The sequence below is a fragment of the Podarcis melisellensis genome, assembly GCF_964234715.1.
Source record: "Podarcis melisellensis genome assembly, chromosome: 2".
Lineage (NCBI taxonomy): Eukaryota > Metazoa > Chordata > Lepidosauria > Squamata > Lacertidae > Podarcis > Podarcis melisellensis.
The window spans coordinates 34,318,326-34,340,842 of NC_138529.1; the positions used below are offsets into that span (position 1 = coordinate 34,318,326).

The 22,517-nt window shown below is 42.5% G+C and overlaps 1 protein-coding gene across 2 annotated transcripts in view; it reads right to left on the reverse strand.

The window, feature by feature from the left end:
* EVPL (envoplakin) overlaps positions 1 to 22,517 on the reverse strand; it is a 47,686-nt gene that overhangs the window by 9,499 nt on the left and 15,670 nt on the right. For both annotated transcript variants that reach the window (XM_081897350.1, XM_081897351.1), the window contains exons 4-16: positions 17,083 to 17,185; positions 16,451 to 16,605; positions 15,000 to 15,123; positions 13,251 to 13,376; positions 11,984 to 12,022; positions 10,324 to 10,485; positions 8,809 to 8,916; positions 7,021 to 7,116; positions 5,495 to 5,620; positions 4,490 to 4,636; positions 3,134 to 3,288; positions 734 to 831; positions 273 to 454 (exon numbers count right to left, since the gene is read on the reverse strand). In XM_081897350.1, the coding sequence (XP_081753476.1) occupies positions 273 to 454; positions 734 to 831; positions 3,134 to 3,288; positions 4,490 to 4,636; positions 5,495 to 5,620; positions 7,021 to 7,116; positions 8,809 to 8,916; positions 10,324 to 10,485; positions 11,984 to 12,022; positions 13,251 to 13,376; positions 15,000 to 15,123; positions 16,451 to 16,605; positions 17,083 to 17,185 (1,621 nt within the window). The remainder of the gene's footprint in view (positions 1 to 272; positions 455 to 733; positions 832 to 3,133; positions 3,289 to 4,489; positions 4,637 to 5,494; positions 5,621 to 7,020; positions 7,117 to 8,808; positions 8,917 to 10,323; positions 10,486 to 11,983; positions 12,023 to 13,250; positions 13,377 to 14,999; positions 15,124 to 16,450; positions 16,606 to 17,082; positions 17,186 to 22,517) is intronic.

A 22,517-nucleotide genomic window follows, 5' to 3' on the forward strand; every position in this document is an offset into this window, starting at 1 on the left:
GTTGGAAGGTGAGGATAGGAACTTTTCAATGAGGCAGCTTCAAGTGTTGCATGAGAGAGAGCCCCCCCCCAGTTTATCAGGAATGTCAGTGGGTCCATCCCAGTTAGTCTTGCAAAGTAGACATAAAATGTACAGGCAGAAAAACAGCAGTAGAAACCTCTCTGCCCTGTGAAGGCGTTCATTCCCTCAGAATATGAACAGGCTTATCAGAGGCACAAATGAGCAGTCAAAACTTACCTCCTGCCACTTTACCAAAAAAAAGGGGGACTTGCCTCCTGCTCTCTGATCCGTTGAGTAAGGTCCTCTACGGGGTCACTGTGGTTTAGCGGAGACCTCAGGCGGCTAAAAATCTCATTCTTGACTTGGTCCAAGTTACCACCAACTTTATCCAGTTTATGGAGCAACTGGTTGGCTTGGGGTTCATCCTGGGCCACGGTGGTGCTTCTGACTGGAACTGAAATGACAAGTATTATTCACTAAAGCATGCAGATATTTGCATTTGTCCATGGGGATAATTGCTATGCCTAAATGCCTCCTCTTCATCTTCTTCTTCCACATCCACCCTGTAAGTTAAGCCTTTCTCTAGGATCTCTGATCCTTATGGATTCCTGCACAAGCAGAGACTGGGCAACTTGAAGGCCCATGGGGAAGAGAGGTGAGCACCTTAACCAACCCGTCACACCACAATGGTATTGCAATTTCCCCTTAGAGAACGGCTGAAATGCTGACATACCCTGGTGGCTGGATTTAACTGGTTCCCTGTGGCTGCTTTTCAAGGTGTTCTGGACTGTAGCTCTCCTCTGCTTCACTGCGCTCAGCTCACCTTCCAGCCTGAACACGACAGGAGAAAGTCAAAGTTATTCACAGCACAGGGCTTCCCTACAACACTTGCCATGTACACGAGGCATGCTCAGAGAGACTGCCTTTTTCTAGTGGGGCATTAATCAGATCATTTTATTCCATATCAAGTATTTATACTGAAATAATTGTTCAAAAATAAATAAATAAATAAATAAATAAATAAATATCAGAGCAGTTTATGACAATCGTATATAAAACCAAACAGTAAAAATAATGTGAAATTTTAAAATCAGAGCCGCTTTTGTATTGCTGCTTCCCATGCCGCTCCAGTAACATCTGCAGGAAAACTACCTAGCTTGCAGGTGGGTAGTTGACATGGTAAGTGACTACATTAGTTGCCTGACCTGTGAGATTGCTTCCTATCGACGTTAGCTGAGCTGTGTGTAGCGTCCACACAGAAATGATCACATGCTGCTTAAGTACCCCATGATTCGATTTCTGCTAGAGATTTCTCAGAAGACACTTTTCCATCAGCTTCTACTTTGACAAAGACCAACGGGTACTTTCTAGGGTGTGTATTGTTGCACCAATTTATAATTCTACCCTGGGTGCTCGAGCACCCACAAAATTCCCCATGAAGGGGCTGGGCACCCACAAATTTTGGCGCCAGGGCCTTGCACACTGCATGGCACCCATGGCCCCAGGCCCTCTGACCAGTGAATATTATTATCACACACACACACACACATATATATATACACACACACAGAGGCAGCAACCATTTTGTGCATGTCCAATTGATGCACAACCACCAATGTGCAGGACTTTTGGACCTGGAAAAGGGCAGAATGGGGACAGAGCCAGGGGAGGGGCGGGCTTATGTGCGCTCCACCAACATGCGCAGGGCTCAGGAAAAGAATCCCCACACAAAATGGTTGCTGCCTGCTTGCTGTTTTCCATCCTCTAAGCAAGCAAAGAGGCTCATGGGTTTGAGGCAATCTACTATCCAATCCATTGCCAGTCTCTCCTTAGTGGACTTACTCCGTGTGCAGGCCAACCAGCCATGCCCTGGATACTCTATTCCCAAACAGCCAGGCCACATTCTGTCCCCACTGAGTGTGCTCATTGAACTGACTTGGGGTTCTCACCCGGAGCTTTCTCAATTGTTTTTTTTTTTTTTTGTACTTCTCCAAACACTGGCGTTCCCTCAACCTTTCTGGTACCTCCCCCCTCTTGAGGATAGATTATGCTGTTTTAGCTACATAAATATCTCTACTTGGAAAACTGTTCCCTGAATGCTTTACAAAGATCAGTCTTAGATTCTGGTGGTTGTCTGCACTGTTTTGGAGTAAATGTGGTATCCTGATAATGCCAAAAAAAGAAAGAGCACTAATTAGAAAAGATAGCACATATTTGCAGAGCCTTCAGTGGGAGAGGTGGAATCTACAAAGACCAATTTGTTAAGGAGCTGGAAGGACATAAACTAATTAAAATTCCAGTTTCAGAGAGTCTCCTAAGCAACAAATGACATGAATAGTGTGTATTTTGGGGAGGAAAAATGAACAAGAGAAAAGGGAAATTGCTGCCATGATGCCCCTCCTAATTATGCACCACTGTCTTAAGGCTGATTCTCAGGGGTGACTATGATCACATTCTTAGCATATGTAGATGTACAAGTTCCACTGGCAGGACACTCATGCTTGCTAACATGAAAGCTTTATGGGGTGACTACTGATGCAGCGCCCTGCATGAATTGCTGTCAACATTATACACCACTTGATCGTAAAAACAACAATTCTCCAAGTGATTATGGAAAGTCTATGTGTAGAGGCAACATGATACCACAAAACCCGCACCTTAAACAACAGGCATATGGGAGCCTGAAAACCATTTCCATCCAGCAACATTTCACTACCATCATGAACCAGATCTTTTGCAGCTCCCCAGCACATGCAGACATAATACCCGCATGATAGAATGCCATTAAACCTCTGATACGGGACAATTTCCAAAACCATGGTTCAACCCCATCGTTTTTAAAGGTGTTTCGTGTTCTATACTGCCCTAATATTTTATGATATGGCATTATAGAAATAGTTTTATAAATAAATACAAATACAAATATAAATACAAATATAAATACAAATATAAATACAAATATAAATACAAATATAAATACAAATAAAAATACAAATAAAAATACAAATAAAACCCGTATTCACCCATTTTTAAAAATCACCAGTGTTGAATAGATAGAAAATATGTTCCTATTGTTTGTGGCATGTGTACCACTAGTGGTATACTCATGAGACAGAAAAAGCTTTGTACTCACCTGTTAACTCTCTCTATGGCCTCTAGATCTGGAGGGGGGATGGAAAAGCAAACAGCAGGTGCTACCTTAGTCTCTCTACTGGCATTCTGCACAACCCAGTTTTCCTGGTTGTTGTTGTCATGCAGCATATACTTCTCACCCATCTCGAGCCGCCCCTGGAAGGAAGAAAGACAGAAGGACAGTTTTGGTTTTGAGAATTTCAAATATAGCCACCCTTTGCCAGAAAAACAAACTCAAGACATTGCTCAGATGTCACAAAATGTTGTTCTTCATTACTGCAGCTCAGAGGTGCCCTGGGTCTATTTTAGATGTGTGTACATGTACACATTTGGTGCCATGACTAAGAAGAGAAGAAGAGCCCTGCTGCTGGACCAAACCAAAGGCCTATCTACACCAGCATCTTAAATCCCATAGTGGCCAACCAGATGCCTCTGGCAAGCCCATAAACAGGGCATTAGAGCAAAATCCATCTCCTGTCCATAATTCCAATATTCAGATACACTATCTTTGATTCTGAAGATGGTATACAGCCACCATGACTAGTAGTCATTGATAACTTTATCCTACTAGCCCCAAATGGGTGGAATGCCATATAAAGTGATTTCCCTTAAACTCTGCCACTCCATTCCATGGTATGTCCTACAATAAATGGGTCAGTTGTGTGGTGTCACACCTGCTCACTGTTTGTGGTGTGCTACAGATTGGTTAGTGATGTATGGAAGTGAGAGCTGGATCATAAAGAAGGCTGATCGCCAAAGAATTGATGCTTTTGAATTATGGTGCTGGAGGAGACTCTTGAGAGTCCCATGGACTGCAAGAAGATCAAACCTCTCTATTCTTAAGGAAATCAGCCCTCAGTGCTCACTGGAATGACAGATTGTGAAGCTGAGGCTCCAATACTTTGGCCACCTCATGAGAAGAGAAGACTCCCTGGAAAAGACCCTGATATTGGGAAAGGAGAAGGGGACGACAGAGAACGAGATGGTTGGATAGTGTTCTCGAAGCTACCAGCATGACTTTGACCAAACTGTGGAAAGCAGTGGAAGACAGGAGTGCCTGGCGTGCTCTGGTCCATGGAGTCATGAAGAGTCGGACACAACTAGACAACAACAGATTGGTTGTTGCACTGTTTTAGGGATATCTGGGCATATCTCATACCACACTGTTCCTTTTTCAAACATGGCACCCAAATACTTCACTGCTGCTTTTCTTTCTGCTTGATTTGATGTAGATGTAGAAGTAGCAGCAAAAAGGAGATTAAAGCAAACTCTTCAGAAACCACAGTGAGGTACACGGTACACATTTTCAGAATAATCAGTTTCCATCACATATGATACTACAAGGCCATTTTCTTACATCGCCCAAATCCCAGTCACAGATGGTAGTCACAGTAATTGGCTGGGAGGGTTGGAGTCTGCGGAGTTTCAAAGGGCTAATCTCCTTGCTCCTCCTTTTCAGTTCAGCAATGCTCCTCTCAGCTTGTTTCACAGACTTCTCATCATTCTAGACAGGAAAGAGGAGGAGAGAGTTCAGAGGTGGTGTGCAAATAACACAGCCTAGAGCAGGACCAGAACAACTTGTGGCCCATGCAGAGCCCATCAGCCCTATACATTGGCCTGCTAGGTAGATGACAATGTTCCTGTTTTCAAAGCTCTAGGCTAGTTAACGAGCTCCTGGTGCTCTGCCATACATAGTGAAGGGGAAGCATTTGGCTTGATGGCCTGTAAGTTGTGTGGGCTGGAGGTTGATGGGGCTGGAGACCCTAATTTTGAGGATGTCGATGGCACAATGACTTTTGTTCTGTTCGCACATTCAGAAGAAAGCATGGAAGGGGGACTTGGATCATGTTTGCTGTCTCCATTCCTAAAATGCGCATTAATCTGAAGGTCTGAAAGAGCTTGTGCATGCACAATTTGTACACACACTGCACAATCAGGAACTTTTCAAAAGGCACATGATCTCCCTGCTCAACCCAGGTCAGCCCTTCATCCATAATCTTCATCTGAACAGAACTTCTGTGTTTTATTAATTCTTATCTGGGGAGCAAAGCCTTCTGGGAGAGAACCCAGTCACAAGGCACAGGGACTGGGTGCAGTTCCCCCCCAGCAATTCATCTTCCCTCACCTCCTCCTTTCCCCTCTTATCTTAGCTTCTCTTCGCTCGATTTAATGAAGTGAATCAAGTCCACTTGTCCAATTTATAACTCCCTGGCTCTGCACCTAACTGAATTTAGATGAAGCCATAAAAATAATTAGATTTGGTTGCTGCAATAATCCAGGAGAGGCACGGTTGCTCCAGGCCAGTAATTAAAACGTAAGAACTTGTTGAAATCACGCCCCCATTCCCCCTTGTGGTTCTCACTTCCAGCTGAAGGAATAAATCAGACACCACTCCCGGGCTGTCCTTGTTGAACGTGCTGTATTTCGTATCAAGGTCATTGTTCAGCTTGTTTAGCGAATGGCTCACAGCATCAGCATCGTCATAGAACTAAATACAAAACAGAGAGAAGAGCAGTAGCAAAACAGTCAGAGAAATGTACTTTGACCATGAAATTCAGACCCTGCTAACTTCTGCTGCTGTGCTCCTATAGCAGAACGTTCATGTTGCTGTTTTTGCCAAACTTTAACTATATAGCCTGATTCCTATCAGGACAGTGCAAGCTTCAGGGCTCCAGAGTTTGGCTGCTTCCACTAGTTTTCCGTGTGCTGCCCACTGGTGTGATTGGGGCCTGCATTAAGACCTCAACAGTCATGTGACCCAGTACTATGCGGCCATGACTTTTGCCTCTATGCATTTGGTTTAGTGCTAAAGCATTAAAAATGTTGGAAACATGCCCTAATTCTATCAATACCAAGATCTTGCACAGAGAATCTTCTACAGGTTTTCCTCCATATCAGGAGTGGCAGATGAACATTGGGCAATAGTCGCTGCCATGGTGCCTCCCATATTCTGTAATGCTCTTCCCAGGAAAGCTTGCCTGCCACTTACTTTGATGACCTTCCAGCACCAGGTGAAGAGCTCTATATTTTCTAAGGTTGTGTAATGGTTTTTATATCTGCTGGCAAATGCATGCTGCTGTTTTAGATTTTGCTGCTTTTAATACGTTGTTTGCAAGTGGCAATGGCTTTAATCACTTGCATGGTATTGCATTTTGATTCTTTGTAAGCTGCCCTAGGAATGTGTCCGAAGGATGAGATAGAAATTTCAATAGCAATGCAGTAGGAAATCTCTTTTTTAAACCCCCCCCCCAAAAAGGGATTCAAAGAGTGTTAAAAGGACTACATTAGATTCAGACCTGCCTTTCCACAAATGGAAGGTCCGCTTCTGTTTGTGGAATGGACTCAGAACTAGCAGTGGCTCTGACAGGAGGAAGAGAGTGGGCAAGGGTGATTTTTGTTAACCTTTGCTCCCCCACCCCAAAGCCCCTTGCGCTGCTGCTTTGGAGGCAGTTCTAGAGCAGCTTTGATGGGGCACAGGGAGAAGGACTGCTCACAAAAAATCTGAATCAAGCCCTATGAAATTAAGAGATTTTCTGCAAAAACAAATGCAACATCTATTGCAGGGAGTTGGATGAGATGACCTTTAGGGTCCCTTCCAACTCTACAACGCTACAATTCTATGGGCATACTAGACAAACAGATGCTTTCAGATTCTGAACATGGAATCTTTCTAAGTTATGGGTGAGGAGGGATCCATGAGATGACAAAGACGCAAGGAGTTCAAAGTGCTGAAGGTGTACCTTCTGATCACTGAGTTTCATGTGAATTTTGTCTGCCTGCCCTTAGGAAACTGCCTAAATATTTTAAAAGTTTCTACACATGATCATGAAGATTTGAGATCCCTGGGGTCCCTCATATACCACCTTCTAGTACCCTCCCACAATCTACCTTTCTGTAGTTCTCTATGTTCTTCAGATGGTTCTCTTGGCAGATGCACAAGTAGAGAAGATTCTGCCACTCATTCTTAAGCGCTTCCTGATGAGCCTGCAGTGGAAAAGAAATAGTTCTCATGTCGTTCTCCATCTAGCTTCATGGTTTTCCGCTGAGTTTCTTTTCTGTTAACCCCCAAACTGACAGAAGTATGTAGCTGTAGGCTGCTGAATCCACACAACAAAGGAAATAATATTACAGGGGAAAGATAATATGCTGTTCAAAATCTGAGAGAGGGAAATCAACACATTTGCTTTGTATCATGTGAACGTATCAGTTTCTATAAGGTCTGGATCAGAGGTGTGTCGTAAAACATTTTTGAAAAATATTAACATTCAAAACACACTTGTAAGCTCGTTGCACAGCTAGAGGATGGACAGCAGTATAGTTTATTCTTGTGCAACATCTCATTCCCCGAATACTAATGCCATCAGATTGCAAAATATTACCACTCCCTGAGAAGCTGCATTGTTGGACTCTAGCCCAAGCTCTCCATGATTATATTCTCAGTTGAGAATATAATGCCAAACTTCAATGTAGCACAAAGCAAAAACTCCCCAGATGACATTTGCTCTGCAATTTCTGTTTCCTTTCATAACTGACCATTTCCAGGGCATTTGTGCAGGGCTTGTACATATGACGGGCCAGAACTTTGACCCAGCTATTCCAACATACCACATATCCTGAAGAATTTTATCTTTTGGTACACAAGAAAAGGCCTTTCGGAATGGGAGCTTCTGAATCATGTCACCTGACAACCTGTTTATTGAACATGCATCATGATCCATTTGCCCTGCAGAACCAGAGGGCAGAGAACCCAGCAGATCCAGCAGCACATAGCACAGCCCAAATAGTATGGTATTGTCAAACTTAGGTTTGTCTTTTTATACCACTTTAGCTGTCATGGCTGCCTCCTCAAAGAATCCTAGGAATTGTAGTTTGCCAAGTTGCAGAAATTTCTCTGTGAGTCCACCCACACCCCTGCTACAATTCCCAGGTTTCCTTGGGAAGAAGAGGATGTCTGCTAAGCTATTTTTGTAGTGTGGATTTGTCCAGCAAAACACAGAATGTAAGGTTAGCGTAATTATTCAGAGAAGATCCTTCATCTATTGCAGATTGCAAAACTTTGGGGGAAAAGATACATTTTTTTAAAGTGGCACACTAGAGTTGCCTGCTCTCAGCTCTCAGGATGCGGTAGGTTTTAATGGTGAAACAGTATCTCAATAAATACTGTATTTTTTGCTCTATAAGACTCACATTTTCCCTCCTAAAAAGTAAGGGGAAATGTGTGTGCGTCTTATGGAGTGAATGCAGGCTGCGCAGCTATCCCAGAAGCCGGAACAGCAAGAGGGATTGCCGCTTTCACTGCACAGCGATCCCTCTTGCTGTTCTGGCTTCTGAGATTCAGATTTTTTTTTATTGTTTTGCTCCTCCAAAAACTAGGTGCGCCTTGTGGTCTGGTGCGTCTTATAGAGCGAGAAATACGGTGCTCTTTTATTTTGCTGTTCTCCTGAACTCGCTCTGGAGGGCCATATAATATCACAAACATTTAGACACAGCTTGAAGCAAGAGAAATCTAGAACAATTATTTGTTAAGCGGAGGGGTGGGGAATTGGTGGTCCTCCAGATGTAGTTGGACTCCCATCAGCCCCAGCCAGCATGACCAATGGTCAGGGATTATGGGAGAATCAGTGCATAACTGTTTGAAGATCTGGGCACAGAGAGAGTTCCAGATTCTGCACCTACCTGAATTGGGCTCACAGCTGGATGCTTCAATTCGACCATCCTCTCTCCATCATCTTGGAGGGTATTCACATACTCTTCTTGGTTAAGGAGTTCATTATTTTTGAAATCCTGCAGGGGAATCAGAAGGAGCTCACTATATAAGCACTTTGAATGCTAAGAGGTCCTTTGCATTTTAGGAGAAGCAGTAGCCCCACCTGTCCTGGAAACTGCCAAATCTACCACTAAGCTTAGTTATTAGATGCCTTTACTGACGTCAGTGGGGCAGAGAAAACTCCTGCTGCTCAGATTTTCATATAAAAGTGAGAGAGAGAGAGATAAATGATGCATTAGAAGACAAAGAGCACATTTATACAATCTCTTCTCTCAATAAAACAACTGGAAAAATGTGAAGTACATGTAGCTAGAACTTTCCAGATGTGCCCCAGACCCAATTGGCTAAGGAAACCAGGGCATAGATTATAGTGATAGCTTATGTCAGCTGAAAGTGGTAGGACTTCTGTTCCCAAATCCCCATTCACAAATGGTTTGCATGCAAAGAAAGAAGCATCTAGATGCAAAAATATCCGTTTTCCCTTTCCTCATTGCTGGCTCTCTCATATACACAGTTACACATGCCACAAAGCAGCCTGGAACAGGTTCCCCAACCATTTATATAAAAGTTTCATAACATGGTCGGTAGCTTCCTCCAGCCTCCCCATTTGCATTTTCTCTCCTCAATGTTTCCATGCTTGTGCGGCACTTCGTAGCTCCATAAAAGGAGCACTAGAGAGCATGCATGCTCAGAAGAAGCCTAAAGGGTGGTTTTCTCTGGGGTCCACCCTTGTTCTGTTGACCAAGTCAGAGTAACTACAAACATGCCCAAGTCAGAGAGCTTTGACTAACCAGAACATATTGAATATACGTTGGGACTCTCCTCTGAGTGTGTGGAATCTGTGGGACTGAGGTAAAGGGCAACAGCAGCAGCAACAGGCCCAGTTATCTGTTTAGTAAAGTGATGTTCAACACTGATAATTAAAAGGACTCCTATCAAATGCAGCTATGCTACATGTTGGTGCTGTTACACATATGAATCATTGTGAGCTAAAAACCACTTTGGAGAGTAAATAAAAGAAACCCGCATTCCCTGACCAAAGTCTTATCCAAAAGGTTACCATGGGTGGCATTCAACAGTTTTATTCAGAGCAGATCAACTAAAATTAGGAATGTTCATTGATTTCAATGGGTATACTGTGAGTAAAACTTAGTTGAATACCACCCTTTGGGCAGGATTCTACAAACAAGCCTTGCTAGGCGAAGCCCACACAATAGCATCCACTGCATGCAGGACGTGGCTCCCACAATTGGTTCTGCGGGTGTTGAGGGAACCCCCAGGACACCATGTAAGGGAATTCTTCTGTCTGGCAAGTCAAAATTATTGTGCTTATGGAACCCTTGCCAAAGCACTATGTTGAAGTCTTCCCCAAATCTTCTGTTCTTCCCTACCAGGTGCTTTTGTTTTGCAATGCCGTCACTTACCTCGTACGCATGCCGCGCAGACTGGGGGTCAGCCATCTGGTCACTCCAGTCCTGCCTCAATATCTTGTTCTGCTGCTCTGTGAGGTAACCCAGCTCCTTAGTGCAACCCTGGAGGTGTGTATAGAGGCTGCCCAAGCTCTGGCCCCGCCAGATAGAGGCTTTCTGTCCATTTGGAGAGAGAGAGGAGATTTCAATGCCTTGACAGCAATTTTAACTTAGAATGCCTATAGCCTGTTTTAGGGAACATAGTGCGTCTCAATTCTCCCTCCTCATAATATAATTTGACACCACAACAACTCCATGAAGTAGTTTAGAATGAAAGACAAAGGCCACCACTGAACATTTATCATATGAACCTGGATCTCCTCCTACATCCAGCCTCAAAACCTCAGTCCAAAAACTTCCCCATAGAGACGCTGGCTACTGTGAGGATGGGTGACTGAAATGAAGGTGTTTGTGCTCAGCGAGTCATGTGGCCTGTTTGGTTGCTTGAAGTGGGCCCTCAGGTTCTGGAAACCATTGCGTGGAAGGTGCAGAATTTAAATACTGCACCCAGGGCATTCAAATGCTTTTCTTTTCCTCACGCTTCCAATTACACATTCAGTGCTTCATTTATGCAGGGGACCAGGAACTGTAAATAAGGTACTGGGAACTAGTAACCAACTTTAGCTTTGTAGGAGTGTACCTAGGGGTTCACCAGGTTGGCACCTCCAAGGCTGCAAGCCCAAGTATGTGTGCAGAAATTGCACCTCTCCACTCTGCCTTGGAGTGGCTAGGAGACCACCTGCCCATTCCCCAGGCTATTCCTCCTCAGCTCTGGGGTGGTTGGACCAGGGGCGCAGGCTCCTCTGGGCGTCTCAGAGGAAGAATCCAGTTGCTGGTGTGGGCCTTCACAGCAGCCCTGTGGGGACCCCTCCCCAGGTGGCCAGCAGCACTATTAGAAGTGTGAGTGGAGCACCCAGCATGGCTCAAAGGGAATAAATAGGGAGACAGTTGAAGAGAGTTGCAGGAGGATGGAAAAGGAAGGGATAGGGAGGAAGTAGAAGGGAAAGCAGCAAGCGGAGGAAGGGAGACAGGAAGCAGGCAGACAGATGATGGAGGAGGAAGGAGAAGGGTGGCAGTATAGCAGACCCAATCCTGATGGCTGTGGAGGAAGTCACTGGCACAGTGTGAAAGGCAACAAATAGCAAACTTTTTGAGTGTTGGGTCCATGGTCCCTCCCAACTTTGAAGGTCCCAATATAGCTTCTTGCCAAGGGTGCAGAAGTATGCCCAGCAGTGAAGTCGCTGGGAGAGACGTGTGGCTCGGGTGCGCTACAGGCCCCTCGGTGAGTGCCGCCTGGCATTTTGTCACCTCCCTCAGTGGTGGCACTGGGGGTGGCCTGCACCCACCTTCCTCTTCCCCTGGGTATGCCTCAGCAGCTTTGTAAGTGCTTCAGGAATCGACTAGTCCAGGTTGGGGTGCAGCTAAACATGCCTCATTTTCCAACCAACGCCCTGCCTGAACCTGACAGTTTTCTTTAAAATATAAAAGCCTCTTTAATAATCCATTTGGTTTTTTTAAAAGGAAAAATAAGTTACCTCATAGAGAAAAAGTGATGTTGTGGTCTATGGATTAACACAGTAAATTCTATTCTAGACATATTGGAAAAGATTCTTACCAGCAATTTCTTGTGCCGGCTCCTTAAATCTTCTGCTTCCTATTTGTTTGGTGAGGAGGGCAGGGAGAGGGAGAGAGAGAACATTCACAAAGTAATTGATTATAAGTTTTAAAAAAGAATTTCACAGACTATAGAAAGTTTTATTTAAAAAGCAGACCTTGTCTTATTGCAGGCAATTGTCAGGGTCCAATATATGTACTGTAGGAAAGTCAGTGAAGACTTATTTTATACAATTTGGATTCAAGTAGAGTCTTCTGGCTTTTTAAGTAAATTTATGCTAACAAGTTTATTTCAAAATGCTGGTATTCTGTGTGTACTAATTCAGTGTTTATCATTTTAATTTGAATCAGATTCAGGAAAGTGATGCTGGGAACATTGAATTTTGAACATTGAGTGCAAAATTCTGGCTTTGTTTCATCCTTTCAAAGCAGACTACGCATAGCTTTCTGTTTAAAGAATGGCAGCAGAAAGCTATCAATTAGCTAAGTCGGCCTTTACTTTTGGCTACCAATTAGTCATCACTATCAATAAGCAATCTTACTTTACTAAGGTAATTAAGGCTCAGTCTGTTTCTGTAGGCTGTTATTATCACACTGTTCAGTAATAGGGCAGCTGAGGTACAATGTCCTAAAAAAGGCCACATAATCACATAATGTCCCAAATGTGTAATACTCTCCCCCCAGAAGTCCATTTGACACCTACAGTGTTAATTACTTAATTAATCAATGAAGCATTTATTGACTGGCTTTCATATAAAAATGGGGTTTGCATAATAAAACAGTAAAATACCTTAAAAACAAAAACAAATAACATAATTTTTCGAAGAACCAAAGCTATGTTTATTTAAGCATCTTTCATGTGTTATCTTTTCAGCATCAACTCAAAACTTCATTATTTTCTCAAGTTTATAACTGTGGAGATTTTATAGACCTTTTATTTATAAGATGCTGAGCCTGTGCTGGACAGCGCAAGATATTGTATGGAATTACTTGGATGTATCACTGATGTTTTTGTTCTGTTTTGAAGAAAGTTCTGCAAGTAAAGTTTTGAATAATATCTAATGGGTCTGGACCATGTTTCATTTCAAAAGGAGTCAGTTTTTATGCACCCAGTTGCTTCCAGCTGCACAATAGTAATATCTGCAATACTCTATACAACCTCGGAATCTGTACTGCATGGTTGAGGGAACCCTACTGAACACATTCTGGGGGCACACAATGGGGTCTATCAACAGAGTTGGAAAGGTAGATGAAATATGCAATTTTACCGGACTATGAAGGTTCTTGATCTGGAGTCCATATGCTTCAATTTCCTTCTGAAGGATGTTGTGTTCTGCTACCTGTTTCTCCAGCTCTGGCATAGTAGGTCCATATTTCCCTGCATCGATTTCTTTCTGCAACAAAGCCAGTAAGGTCACTTTAAGGATTACCCAACTGAGAAAGACCAGTCCATTCCTCTAACCTCCTACGCCAAGATCTGTTCCTCATGGTAGCTGCCAGCAATAAGGACCCCCTTACCTTGTGATGTTGGAGGTTACTGAGCACCAGAACAACAGAGCAGGAGAAAACAGAAGAGGGGAGGCGGAGGTTCTCAGGACAGGTTCAAAAGGCCTGGTGGTTTTACCAGCACAAAACCATTATTGGTAAAACTGCCCCCCCCCGATAAACTTTTTTTTCTGCCATGAAGCTTTTCAGACAGAGGAGAATCCTTTGATTCAGGAGGACCTTAGGCTGTGTACACAATATACCTTTAAAACACATTTAAAGCACATTTCCCCCCTCAAAGAATTCTGGGCACTGTAGTTTGTTAAGGCATACTGGGAATTGTAACTCTGAGGGGTAAAATACAGTGCATAGAATTCCTTTATGGGAGAAACATGCTTTGAATGTGCTTTAAAGTTATAGTCTGTACACAGCCTTAGTTGTTGATTTTACAAGGAAGCAGGGCAGGAGGAGAGTTAAGGTTCATGCAGAGAAGAAACAGCTGAGTAGGCTTACATCCAAGACAACAGTGTGGCTGGCAGCAGCCAAAATGTCTTCTAGCTCTGCAATGCAAATGCCTCCAGCCATTACTCTGCCCATAGCTAGGACACCAGAGAAGAGAAGTGTGTGTGTGTGTGTTTTGTCTTCCTCACAGACTTTATTAGGGGCCCATAGAGTAAATAGGAGATGTGGGGGAAGCGTAGACTGGATCATCATCCAAACAGGGAATTTGACTCCCCCTGAGTCAGGGGAGGAAGAAGTCGGTTGTGCACTAAGGAACCCTGTTTCATCTGTTGGTAGATCATCATAATCATCCACAACAACATTATCAACAAAGTATTATTCCCTGCCCAGCTGGACACCAAAGAGCTATAGTGATGACAAGGCAACCCTCCATTCTAAAACCTCAGGTCTAGTGCCAGTAGTTGAAAGCAGGTCTGTGGCAAAGGGTATGTTCAGTAGCAAAACAGCTGCCGGTTCATCTTGACTACAAGCCTGGGGCATTTATTTCAAAGGCACTATTAAAGCAGCTGCATCTTCCGGGTTGCTTTAAGATATTTGCAACATTAAAAAAACTTTCTCAGGTTTACTGCAAAGAAACTGCATTTAACAATCCAAACAACCCCCCTTCTGCTATAGTTCCTTCAATGATGGCAGTGACAAAAGGGCCTAAGGTTGCGATCCAAACCATAGCTACTATGATGACCAGGTTGAATTCCCATCAAGTTGTATACTGGGCCATATCTGAAGATGGTCTCATCTGCTATCAATGATTGAGCCAGGGGAGGTTATTGCTTTTGTTTGTTACTATGTTATATATTTTTGTGTTTTTATATAGTTAACTGCCCCATGAATCTTTGGATGAAAGGCGGTACTGTATAGACATTTAATAAATAAAAATAAAATCCTCATGAACATAACTACAACTTCTTGAATCATGCCTTTTGTTTTCCTTAGTGGAATTAATGTTCACCTTTATTAGCAAATCTGCTTGCTCAAATCAAATACCAGTGTATCCAGTTAGCAACCTTTACCTGCTTTTGTTCTAGAATTTTCCCCCAGTCCACTTTGGAACCAGCTTCAGGAAGTGTAAACTTTTCATACAGATCTCGATATTCGGCGCATTGGTGTGTCACTCGGCCGTGCAGCTGCTTGATGCTTTGCAAGAAAGAAGGAAGTTTCTCTGTTAGAAATTAGGTCTCCCAACCTAAGGAAGATTTGACCAGGACCACAATGAAAGGTTTGGTCCGGAGTTTATCACCTATTGATGTCAGCCAGCCACATGGGTTAACATTAGGGATGGGAGAATCTGTCAATTTAAGTTTATCAGACTTCCATTTTAGTGTAGACTCCTCCTAATATACACATTTTTGTATACACATTTGCCTAATATACAGTGATACCTCGGGTTACATACGCTTCAGGTTACAGACTCCGCTAATCCAGAAATAGTACCTCGGGTTAAGAACTTTGCTTCAGGATGAGAACAGAAATTGTGTTCAAGTGGCTCAGTAGCAGCCGGAGGCCCCATTAGCTAAAGTGGTCTCCAGGTTAAGAACAGTTTCAGGTTAAGAATGGACCTCCGGAACGAATTAAGTACTTAACCTGAGGTACCACTGTACATATATCTTTCTAAAGCGTATTTCCCCATATATTTACATTTGCCCTAATTAATTTCTCTGCTGCTTTATGCATTTCTGAGCAACTTTACCTTAGTACATGCATTTTTGTACACATATGTTGGGTTGGGGAACCACACTGCAAAATTCAGAGAAGTGCAAATTTTGAATAATAGAATTGTAAAGTTGGAAGGGAGCCTGAGGATCATCTTTTCCAACCCCCTGCAATACAGGAATATACAGGTGTCCCAAATGGGTATCAAACCTGCAACCTTGGGATTATCAGCACCATGCTCTTGCCAACTGAGCTATCCAGGCATGGTTGAATTTCAGTCTGTACATTGTTTTGGAAGGTGCAGATTTGGAAGATTCACCTTAAAATGCAAACTGAATCTAATTTGTGCCTCATGCCTAGTCACCATGCAACTAGGGCCAGGGCCTTTTCAGTACTGGCCCCGACTTGTTGGAACGCTCTGTCACAAGAGACTAGGGCCCTGAGGGACTTGACATCTTTCCGCAGGGCCTGCAAGACAGAGCCGTTCCGCCTGGCCTTTGGTTTGGACTCAGTCTGACCCCTATGTTTCCCTCCCCTTAAGGTTTTGATCTGTGAGCTACTATTAAAATGAGGCTGCATTTTAAATTGTATTTTGACCCATATTTTAAATTGGTCCCCCCCATTATGTTTTTATTGTAATTTTACTGGTGCTAGCCGCCCTGAGCCCGGCTCTGGCAGGGGAGGGTGGGGTATATATATATAAAATTATTATTATTATTATTATTATTATTATTATTATTATTATTATTATTATTATTATTTAAATTTAGTTCAGAAGGGTTGCAAACAAATAGAAACATTACAAACTCACTCTTTTTCAATTTCCAAGGCCTGAGGGTGCTTCAGACGTTTGACTTTGTCCACATCTAGGAAGAGGTCCTTCAGTAGCACCTCGGCCTCTTTCAGGTTTTTGGCATTCTCCTGCTGGAACTCAAAAGGCTTGTTCTGTTGGCGGTAACTGCTGTCCTGTAATCAAAAAAGTGTTGGTGCATAAATGCCATTATCCATCAGAGATGGTAGGAAGTGGCTGTGAATCATGAAGCCAAATCTTACTCTTGAGTACAAACAGGCAGCTCTCGGTATTTTCACAAACTTGAGGAAAGTGTTTTTCGTCACGCAGTGCATAATCATTAATTTATAGAAATCACTGCCAAAATACACACTGGTAGCCTCTAGCTTAGAGGATTGAAAAAAACAGGTGAGACAAATTTATGAAGGATAGACTTAGCATGCTGAGGGAACAACAACAGATGATACTTCCCGAAGGCATTGGGTTGGAGACAACATGATGTATTAAAGCTCTTGTACACCACCTAGACATTGGGTGTGTTTATACATATGCATCTGAAACCTCAGGGTTTTAATGCTCTACTCAGGCCTTTCTCCAATACCCCTTCATCTCTAGCACATAGTGTGGGTCTCATATCAACCTCCCAAATTTACCTGCTTAAGTTTGTTTTGTGTTTCAAGGATGTCCTTTTCCACCTGGTCAGCATTTTTTTGCATGCGAGAGATGAGCACAGCCAAGTCATTTGTGCTTGAGGATCTGAGGACAAGAATAGAGAAATCAGGTGCATACAAATTACAGTAGTTTGCCATGAGTCATGGCCCGATTAATCATTAGGCAATTGCCAAATACAGGTGACTCTCCAATTATCTTCTGGACCCTCCCCCATAAATGAAATGCACGTAAATGGGGAGTCCTAGTGGCTTCTCTGTGTATCAGCTGAGCAACCTCAACAAAGCCCCGCTGTGCCTCCAGCTCACAAGGAGACGCTCCCAGGCCAATAGGAATGAAACAGATCCAAGTCTGCTGTTGAGAAAGAGTGCCTAACTTTATTGCTAACGTAATGTGGAAGTGAGATGCATTTTGGAGTGTTTGTGCCCAGTAATCTTCTGGGTGACTGCACACAGTCAGAAGTTCAGCAAAGCGATTAAGCGTCCCATAGCAGACAAAATGTAGCAGAGGTTGTTTCACTTGGTAAACACAAAACACACTATATACATATTATACACAGTTGCTACAAGAAGGCGTCTTTCTCTGAGCCTAGAGAGGGTTTTCAGCTTTCAAAGGCATCGCACATCCAAAGTCCAAAGTTGCTAATGTGCTGCAACTTCAGTCGACTGTTTCTTCTTCACAAGTCTTTCCAGTTCTGACCAACAATCCTTCTCCACAATTCTCCACCAGCCCAGACTAAGAAATTGCCTTCTTCATACACTCCTATAACCACAAATTAATACTGTGGATTGTCAACAGCCTGACAATCCAGACACAATGTTTGTTTGACCCATTGATGACTTCCTAGTGACTTCTTGAGAACCACCTAGGGTGTGTTACGTTATATGTTGAAAAGAGCAATAGTTGATTTCTTTCTCCCCTCAGTAATGAGTAAAGTATAAAAACTGCAGTGAATGACATTGCAGACTATAATATTATAGGGAGTCATTCTAATGGAAAATAAAACTATTTGTCTCTGAGAAGAGATACTTCTTATCTATCAGAAGCACCTGTCGTCCTATATGTGTTTTTTAAAGAACCTACTAAACATACTTTTTGGTTACCAAAGCTTTGTATTCACATTTTGAATGGAAATCATTATTCACAAATATACTATATACCTATCATTCAAATGTTACAAGATAAAAAAATTACATGACAGCTTTTGAACAATAAATACTATTGCATAAAAAGGTAAAGGGTAAAGGGACCACTGACCATTAGGTCCAGTCGTGGCCGACTCTGGGGTTGCGGTGCTCATTTCGCTTTATTGGCCGAGGGAGCCGGTGTACAGCTTCCGGGTCATGTGGCCAGCAGAACTAAGCCACTTCTGGTGAACCAGAGCAGCGCACGGAAACGTCGTTTACCTTTCCGCCGGAGCGGTACCTATTTGTCTACTTCTACTTTGACGTGCTTTCCAACTGCTAGGTTGGCAGGAGCAGGGACCGAGCAATGGGAGCTCACCCCATCGCAGGGATTCGAACCGCCGACCTTCTGATCGGTAAGTCCTAGGCTCTGTGGTTAACCCACAGGGCCACCCACGTCCCAAATAAAAATAAAATAAAAATAAAAATACTATTGCATGCCAACTATCAAATGCTGTCAAATATCACAAACAACCAGTGGTTTTCTAACTCTCTTCTGGGAAGCTCACTTCAACTCTCCCCTATTCCTTCACTTTAAACCCCATTCCTGAGCCACGCCTTGATGCCTGATTCTCCCCCATCAGCCCCTGAATATTGGGATTGAAGGTGATTTTAAACCTGACGTTTTACCACCCCATGATTGAAATCAAAAGGGAGAACAGCTCCCCTTTGATATCATTAACCGTCAGCTCTTCCTGTCTCTAGTCTCCACATTGTGTCATGGACAGAGAGTTTAGCAAGACTCTTCTGTGAGAAGAACAACTGATGTTACTTCAACAACCACAAGAGAATGAGTATGTTATATGGGCACACAGTGTGTTCTTGTGGGACTCAACATTGCCCTTGTGAGTGAACTGAGTGTGTATGAACCTGATGCCATGCACCTGAATCATTTTCAGGGTTCCTCCACAAGAATGTTGTGGCACACAGAGGTTCCTTGGCAGGTGCCAAAGCAGAAAGTGTTCCTTGAAGGTAGGACGCTTGATAGCCACTGTACCATTACATATCAGCTGCTCATGCTGGTAACTAACACTGTACTGTGTTGCATATCGACGCTGCAAAATATAACGGCTGGTTACAACTGAATGCTGGTTACAAGTATATTTGGTAAATATTATTCAGTGAATATCTGGAGGGTATTTTGTGTTTTTTTTTTAAAAAAAAAACTGGAAAGGAAAATTCATTTTCTCAACCTTAAATACGGTTGACATAATTTTACACACACACACACACATACACACAAACAAATTTGTATGCATTTTATACATTTCCACCAGTATATATATATTCGTATATAAATGCATCCAATATACAAATTTTTGTAAGAGATTTCCCCAAATATTATGTATTTCTTGTATGTGATCTTCACTAATATAGGTACACATTTTACCTGTATTAATTCATCCGGAAGCTAGCAATTGGTCAAGGCTCTGTGACACATGTATATGCATTTAAGTACATGCTTTTTGTCTCCTGTACTGTGGAATTGTAAGCCAAAGTCAAAATAAACTGGCTTATTTCAGACTAATCAACAGAAAATAAGTGTGTGCATGCAGGAAAGCGTAGCAATAAAAATGAGCTGATGTAATGAATGTCTGAGAAACAGTTGTCCTTTGTTGCAGAAAAATGACAGAGGTATGTACCATCAGAAGTATTCAGTTTTCACAAACCCTGTCTTCAGACACACCCTATCATTACTGCTAGCATAAATCAATGGCGAAAGAAGAAATTAGAGTGCTAAAATTTAGATGCCTTGGAGAAGTCCATGAAGGGCTCTGTACCATTTCAGTTAAAATGTTGAGTGGCCTTCCAAGTTTAGTTTCAATTTAGACTCTCTGATGTGTTAATCCTGCTTTTCTAGAGCAGCAACAAAGGCTAGAATAAATTAGTGAAGTGGAATGGAGCGAAAAAGTGATTATGCATGTTGAGTCATCCTTACTTCTTATGGTGGATTATTACTCTCTCTCTCTCTCTCTGTTCCACCTTAGTAATTTTCCTTTTAAATTAAGCTTGGACAATTGTGGCCTAGTGTAATTTAGTGTAGGCTGTAAACTGTTTTTGGTGTTATTGCAAACAGTTACAGTAAAGAAAGTGAGGTGTTGTTTTCTTGTGGGATTTTAAAAACTATTACATGCTGTAATCATAATCTTGTCTTGTTTGTAGGATGCACAGGGAATTTTTATTGATGGGCTGCTATAGAAATATTTAATTATTATATGGATAGATTAGATAGATAGATGATAGATGATGATGATAGATAGATATAGATAGATGATAGATAGATGATAGATGATAGATGATAGATAGATAGATAGATATAGATAGATATAGATAGATAGATAGATAGATGATAGATAGATGATTGATAGATAGATAGATAGATAGATAGATGATAGATGATAGATAGATAGATAGATAGATAGATAGATAGATAGATATAGATAGATGATAGATAGATAGATGATAGATGATAGATAGATAGATAGATAGATGGATGGATGATAGATAGATGATAGATAGATGATAGATAGATATAGATCGATCGATAGATAGATAGATGATAGATAGATAGATATAGATAGATGATAGATGATAGATAGATAGATAGATAGATAGATAGATAGATAGATAGATGATAGATAGATAGATAGATAGATCTAGATCCTTTCAAGGGGGCTTTTCTGTTTCAGGAATGTCACATTTTCTTAGCACTCAAAACAGCAATATATATCAGATTAAATCTAAGCTAAGTCACTGAGCACATGCAATGACTTCCATGAGCCCAACAGAACTCCCACTCCCTCTCCTCCTCTTTGCTCTGCCTCCAGATCTGCTGCGGAGGGTTGTGAAAACCCCTAGAGCAGATGTGGGGTGTGGGGAGAGGAGAGGGAGGAGACATTTTGTTACAGGAGCAGAAGTTGTTCCGCCCACACAACTGTATGCAACCAATTGTTCCTGTGCAAAACTTTATTCTCTGTCACTGTCAAAGAAGGTGGGTGGTAATGTTTGGTGAGAGAGGGCACACACACAACCAAGCTCCCATTTCCCTCAGAGATCACTAGTCCTACCAGTTTTTTTGCAGAAACTGGTTTAACCTTTCTCATGTCAATTGCACAAGTCGCTTGCCTCTTGCTGACGCCCCACTGGCTCCCCATCCCTGGAATGAGGAGGAGCCGTTGATGGCAAACACTTGGACACCACCCAGAACTTCAACTGTTGCTTGCTGCCAAACGAGAAGGAATATTAGTCATTACCCATGCGGCCTCCCTGACATGTTGAGACAGCCCTAGAAAGGTATTTGCTTTTCTGAGTTCTCTTTCTGCACCTTGGCCAACAGGCCTAGTCAAGGGAAACTCAACGTATCAGGCAGCTTTGCTCATACTTTGCAATTTATGGTATGATATGTATGGCAAGAAACCACAAAGTATTGAAACTCAAGGTGTATTGGTGACCCACCTTTCGGATAAAACAAACTAACCCAAGAACCAAAGATCAGCTGGAACGAGATGCTTGTGGCTCATGGAACACTTCCTTGTTGTCTATTTGCATTTTGCCATGTGATGCTTGTTTAGAAATTCTCAGGACTGGCGATAGCATCTAGCATCCTTTCACGGCGCACTGTTTTTGACTCTGCCTCCTGTTTTGGGCTTCCTGCCCAACATTTCCTACAGTGCCCCAGAAAATGTCATTCAGCAATGCTATGTCAAATGCTCTGGGGCATTGTGGGAGATTTAACATGGCAGGCTTGACCCAGGCTCATGCTAGGGGAGGTTCATGAAAGTCACCCTGCTGTGGGTAGGGGGAGCCGTTCAAACTTCATGCTGCCCTCTGCATGTGAGAGTACACCACAAAAGATGTTCCCACGCATACTAAAGTTATCCCAACAACCATCTACCTTCCTAGATTCACAGCCTTAGCAAAACCCATGTAGCAAACTTATCCATCACCAAACTTATATCAAAGGTTTTCCTTCAAAGTGAACCTTTTAATCGTGTTCATTGCCTTGACCTCTTAAGAGGCATGAGTGCAATATGATTATTAAATCCTAAGTCTGGTAACAACTTTCTCCAGAACAAATACATATTCTGTGCTTGCCTCTGTGTAACTGTCTTCATGGTAATTCACTGGTGATTCTCTCTAATTGGCTTTATTAAGCGTGCTTGGTGATCATCCAGGATAGGTCAGCAGTTACCTGCATTTTTTAAACTACCACCCCACAGCTTTTGTGTTTAATC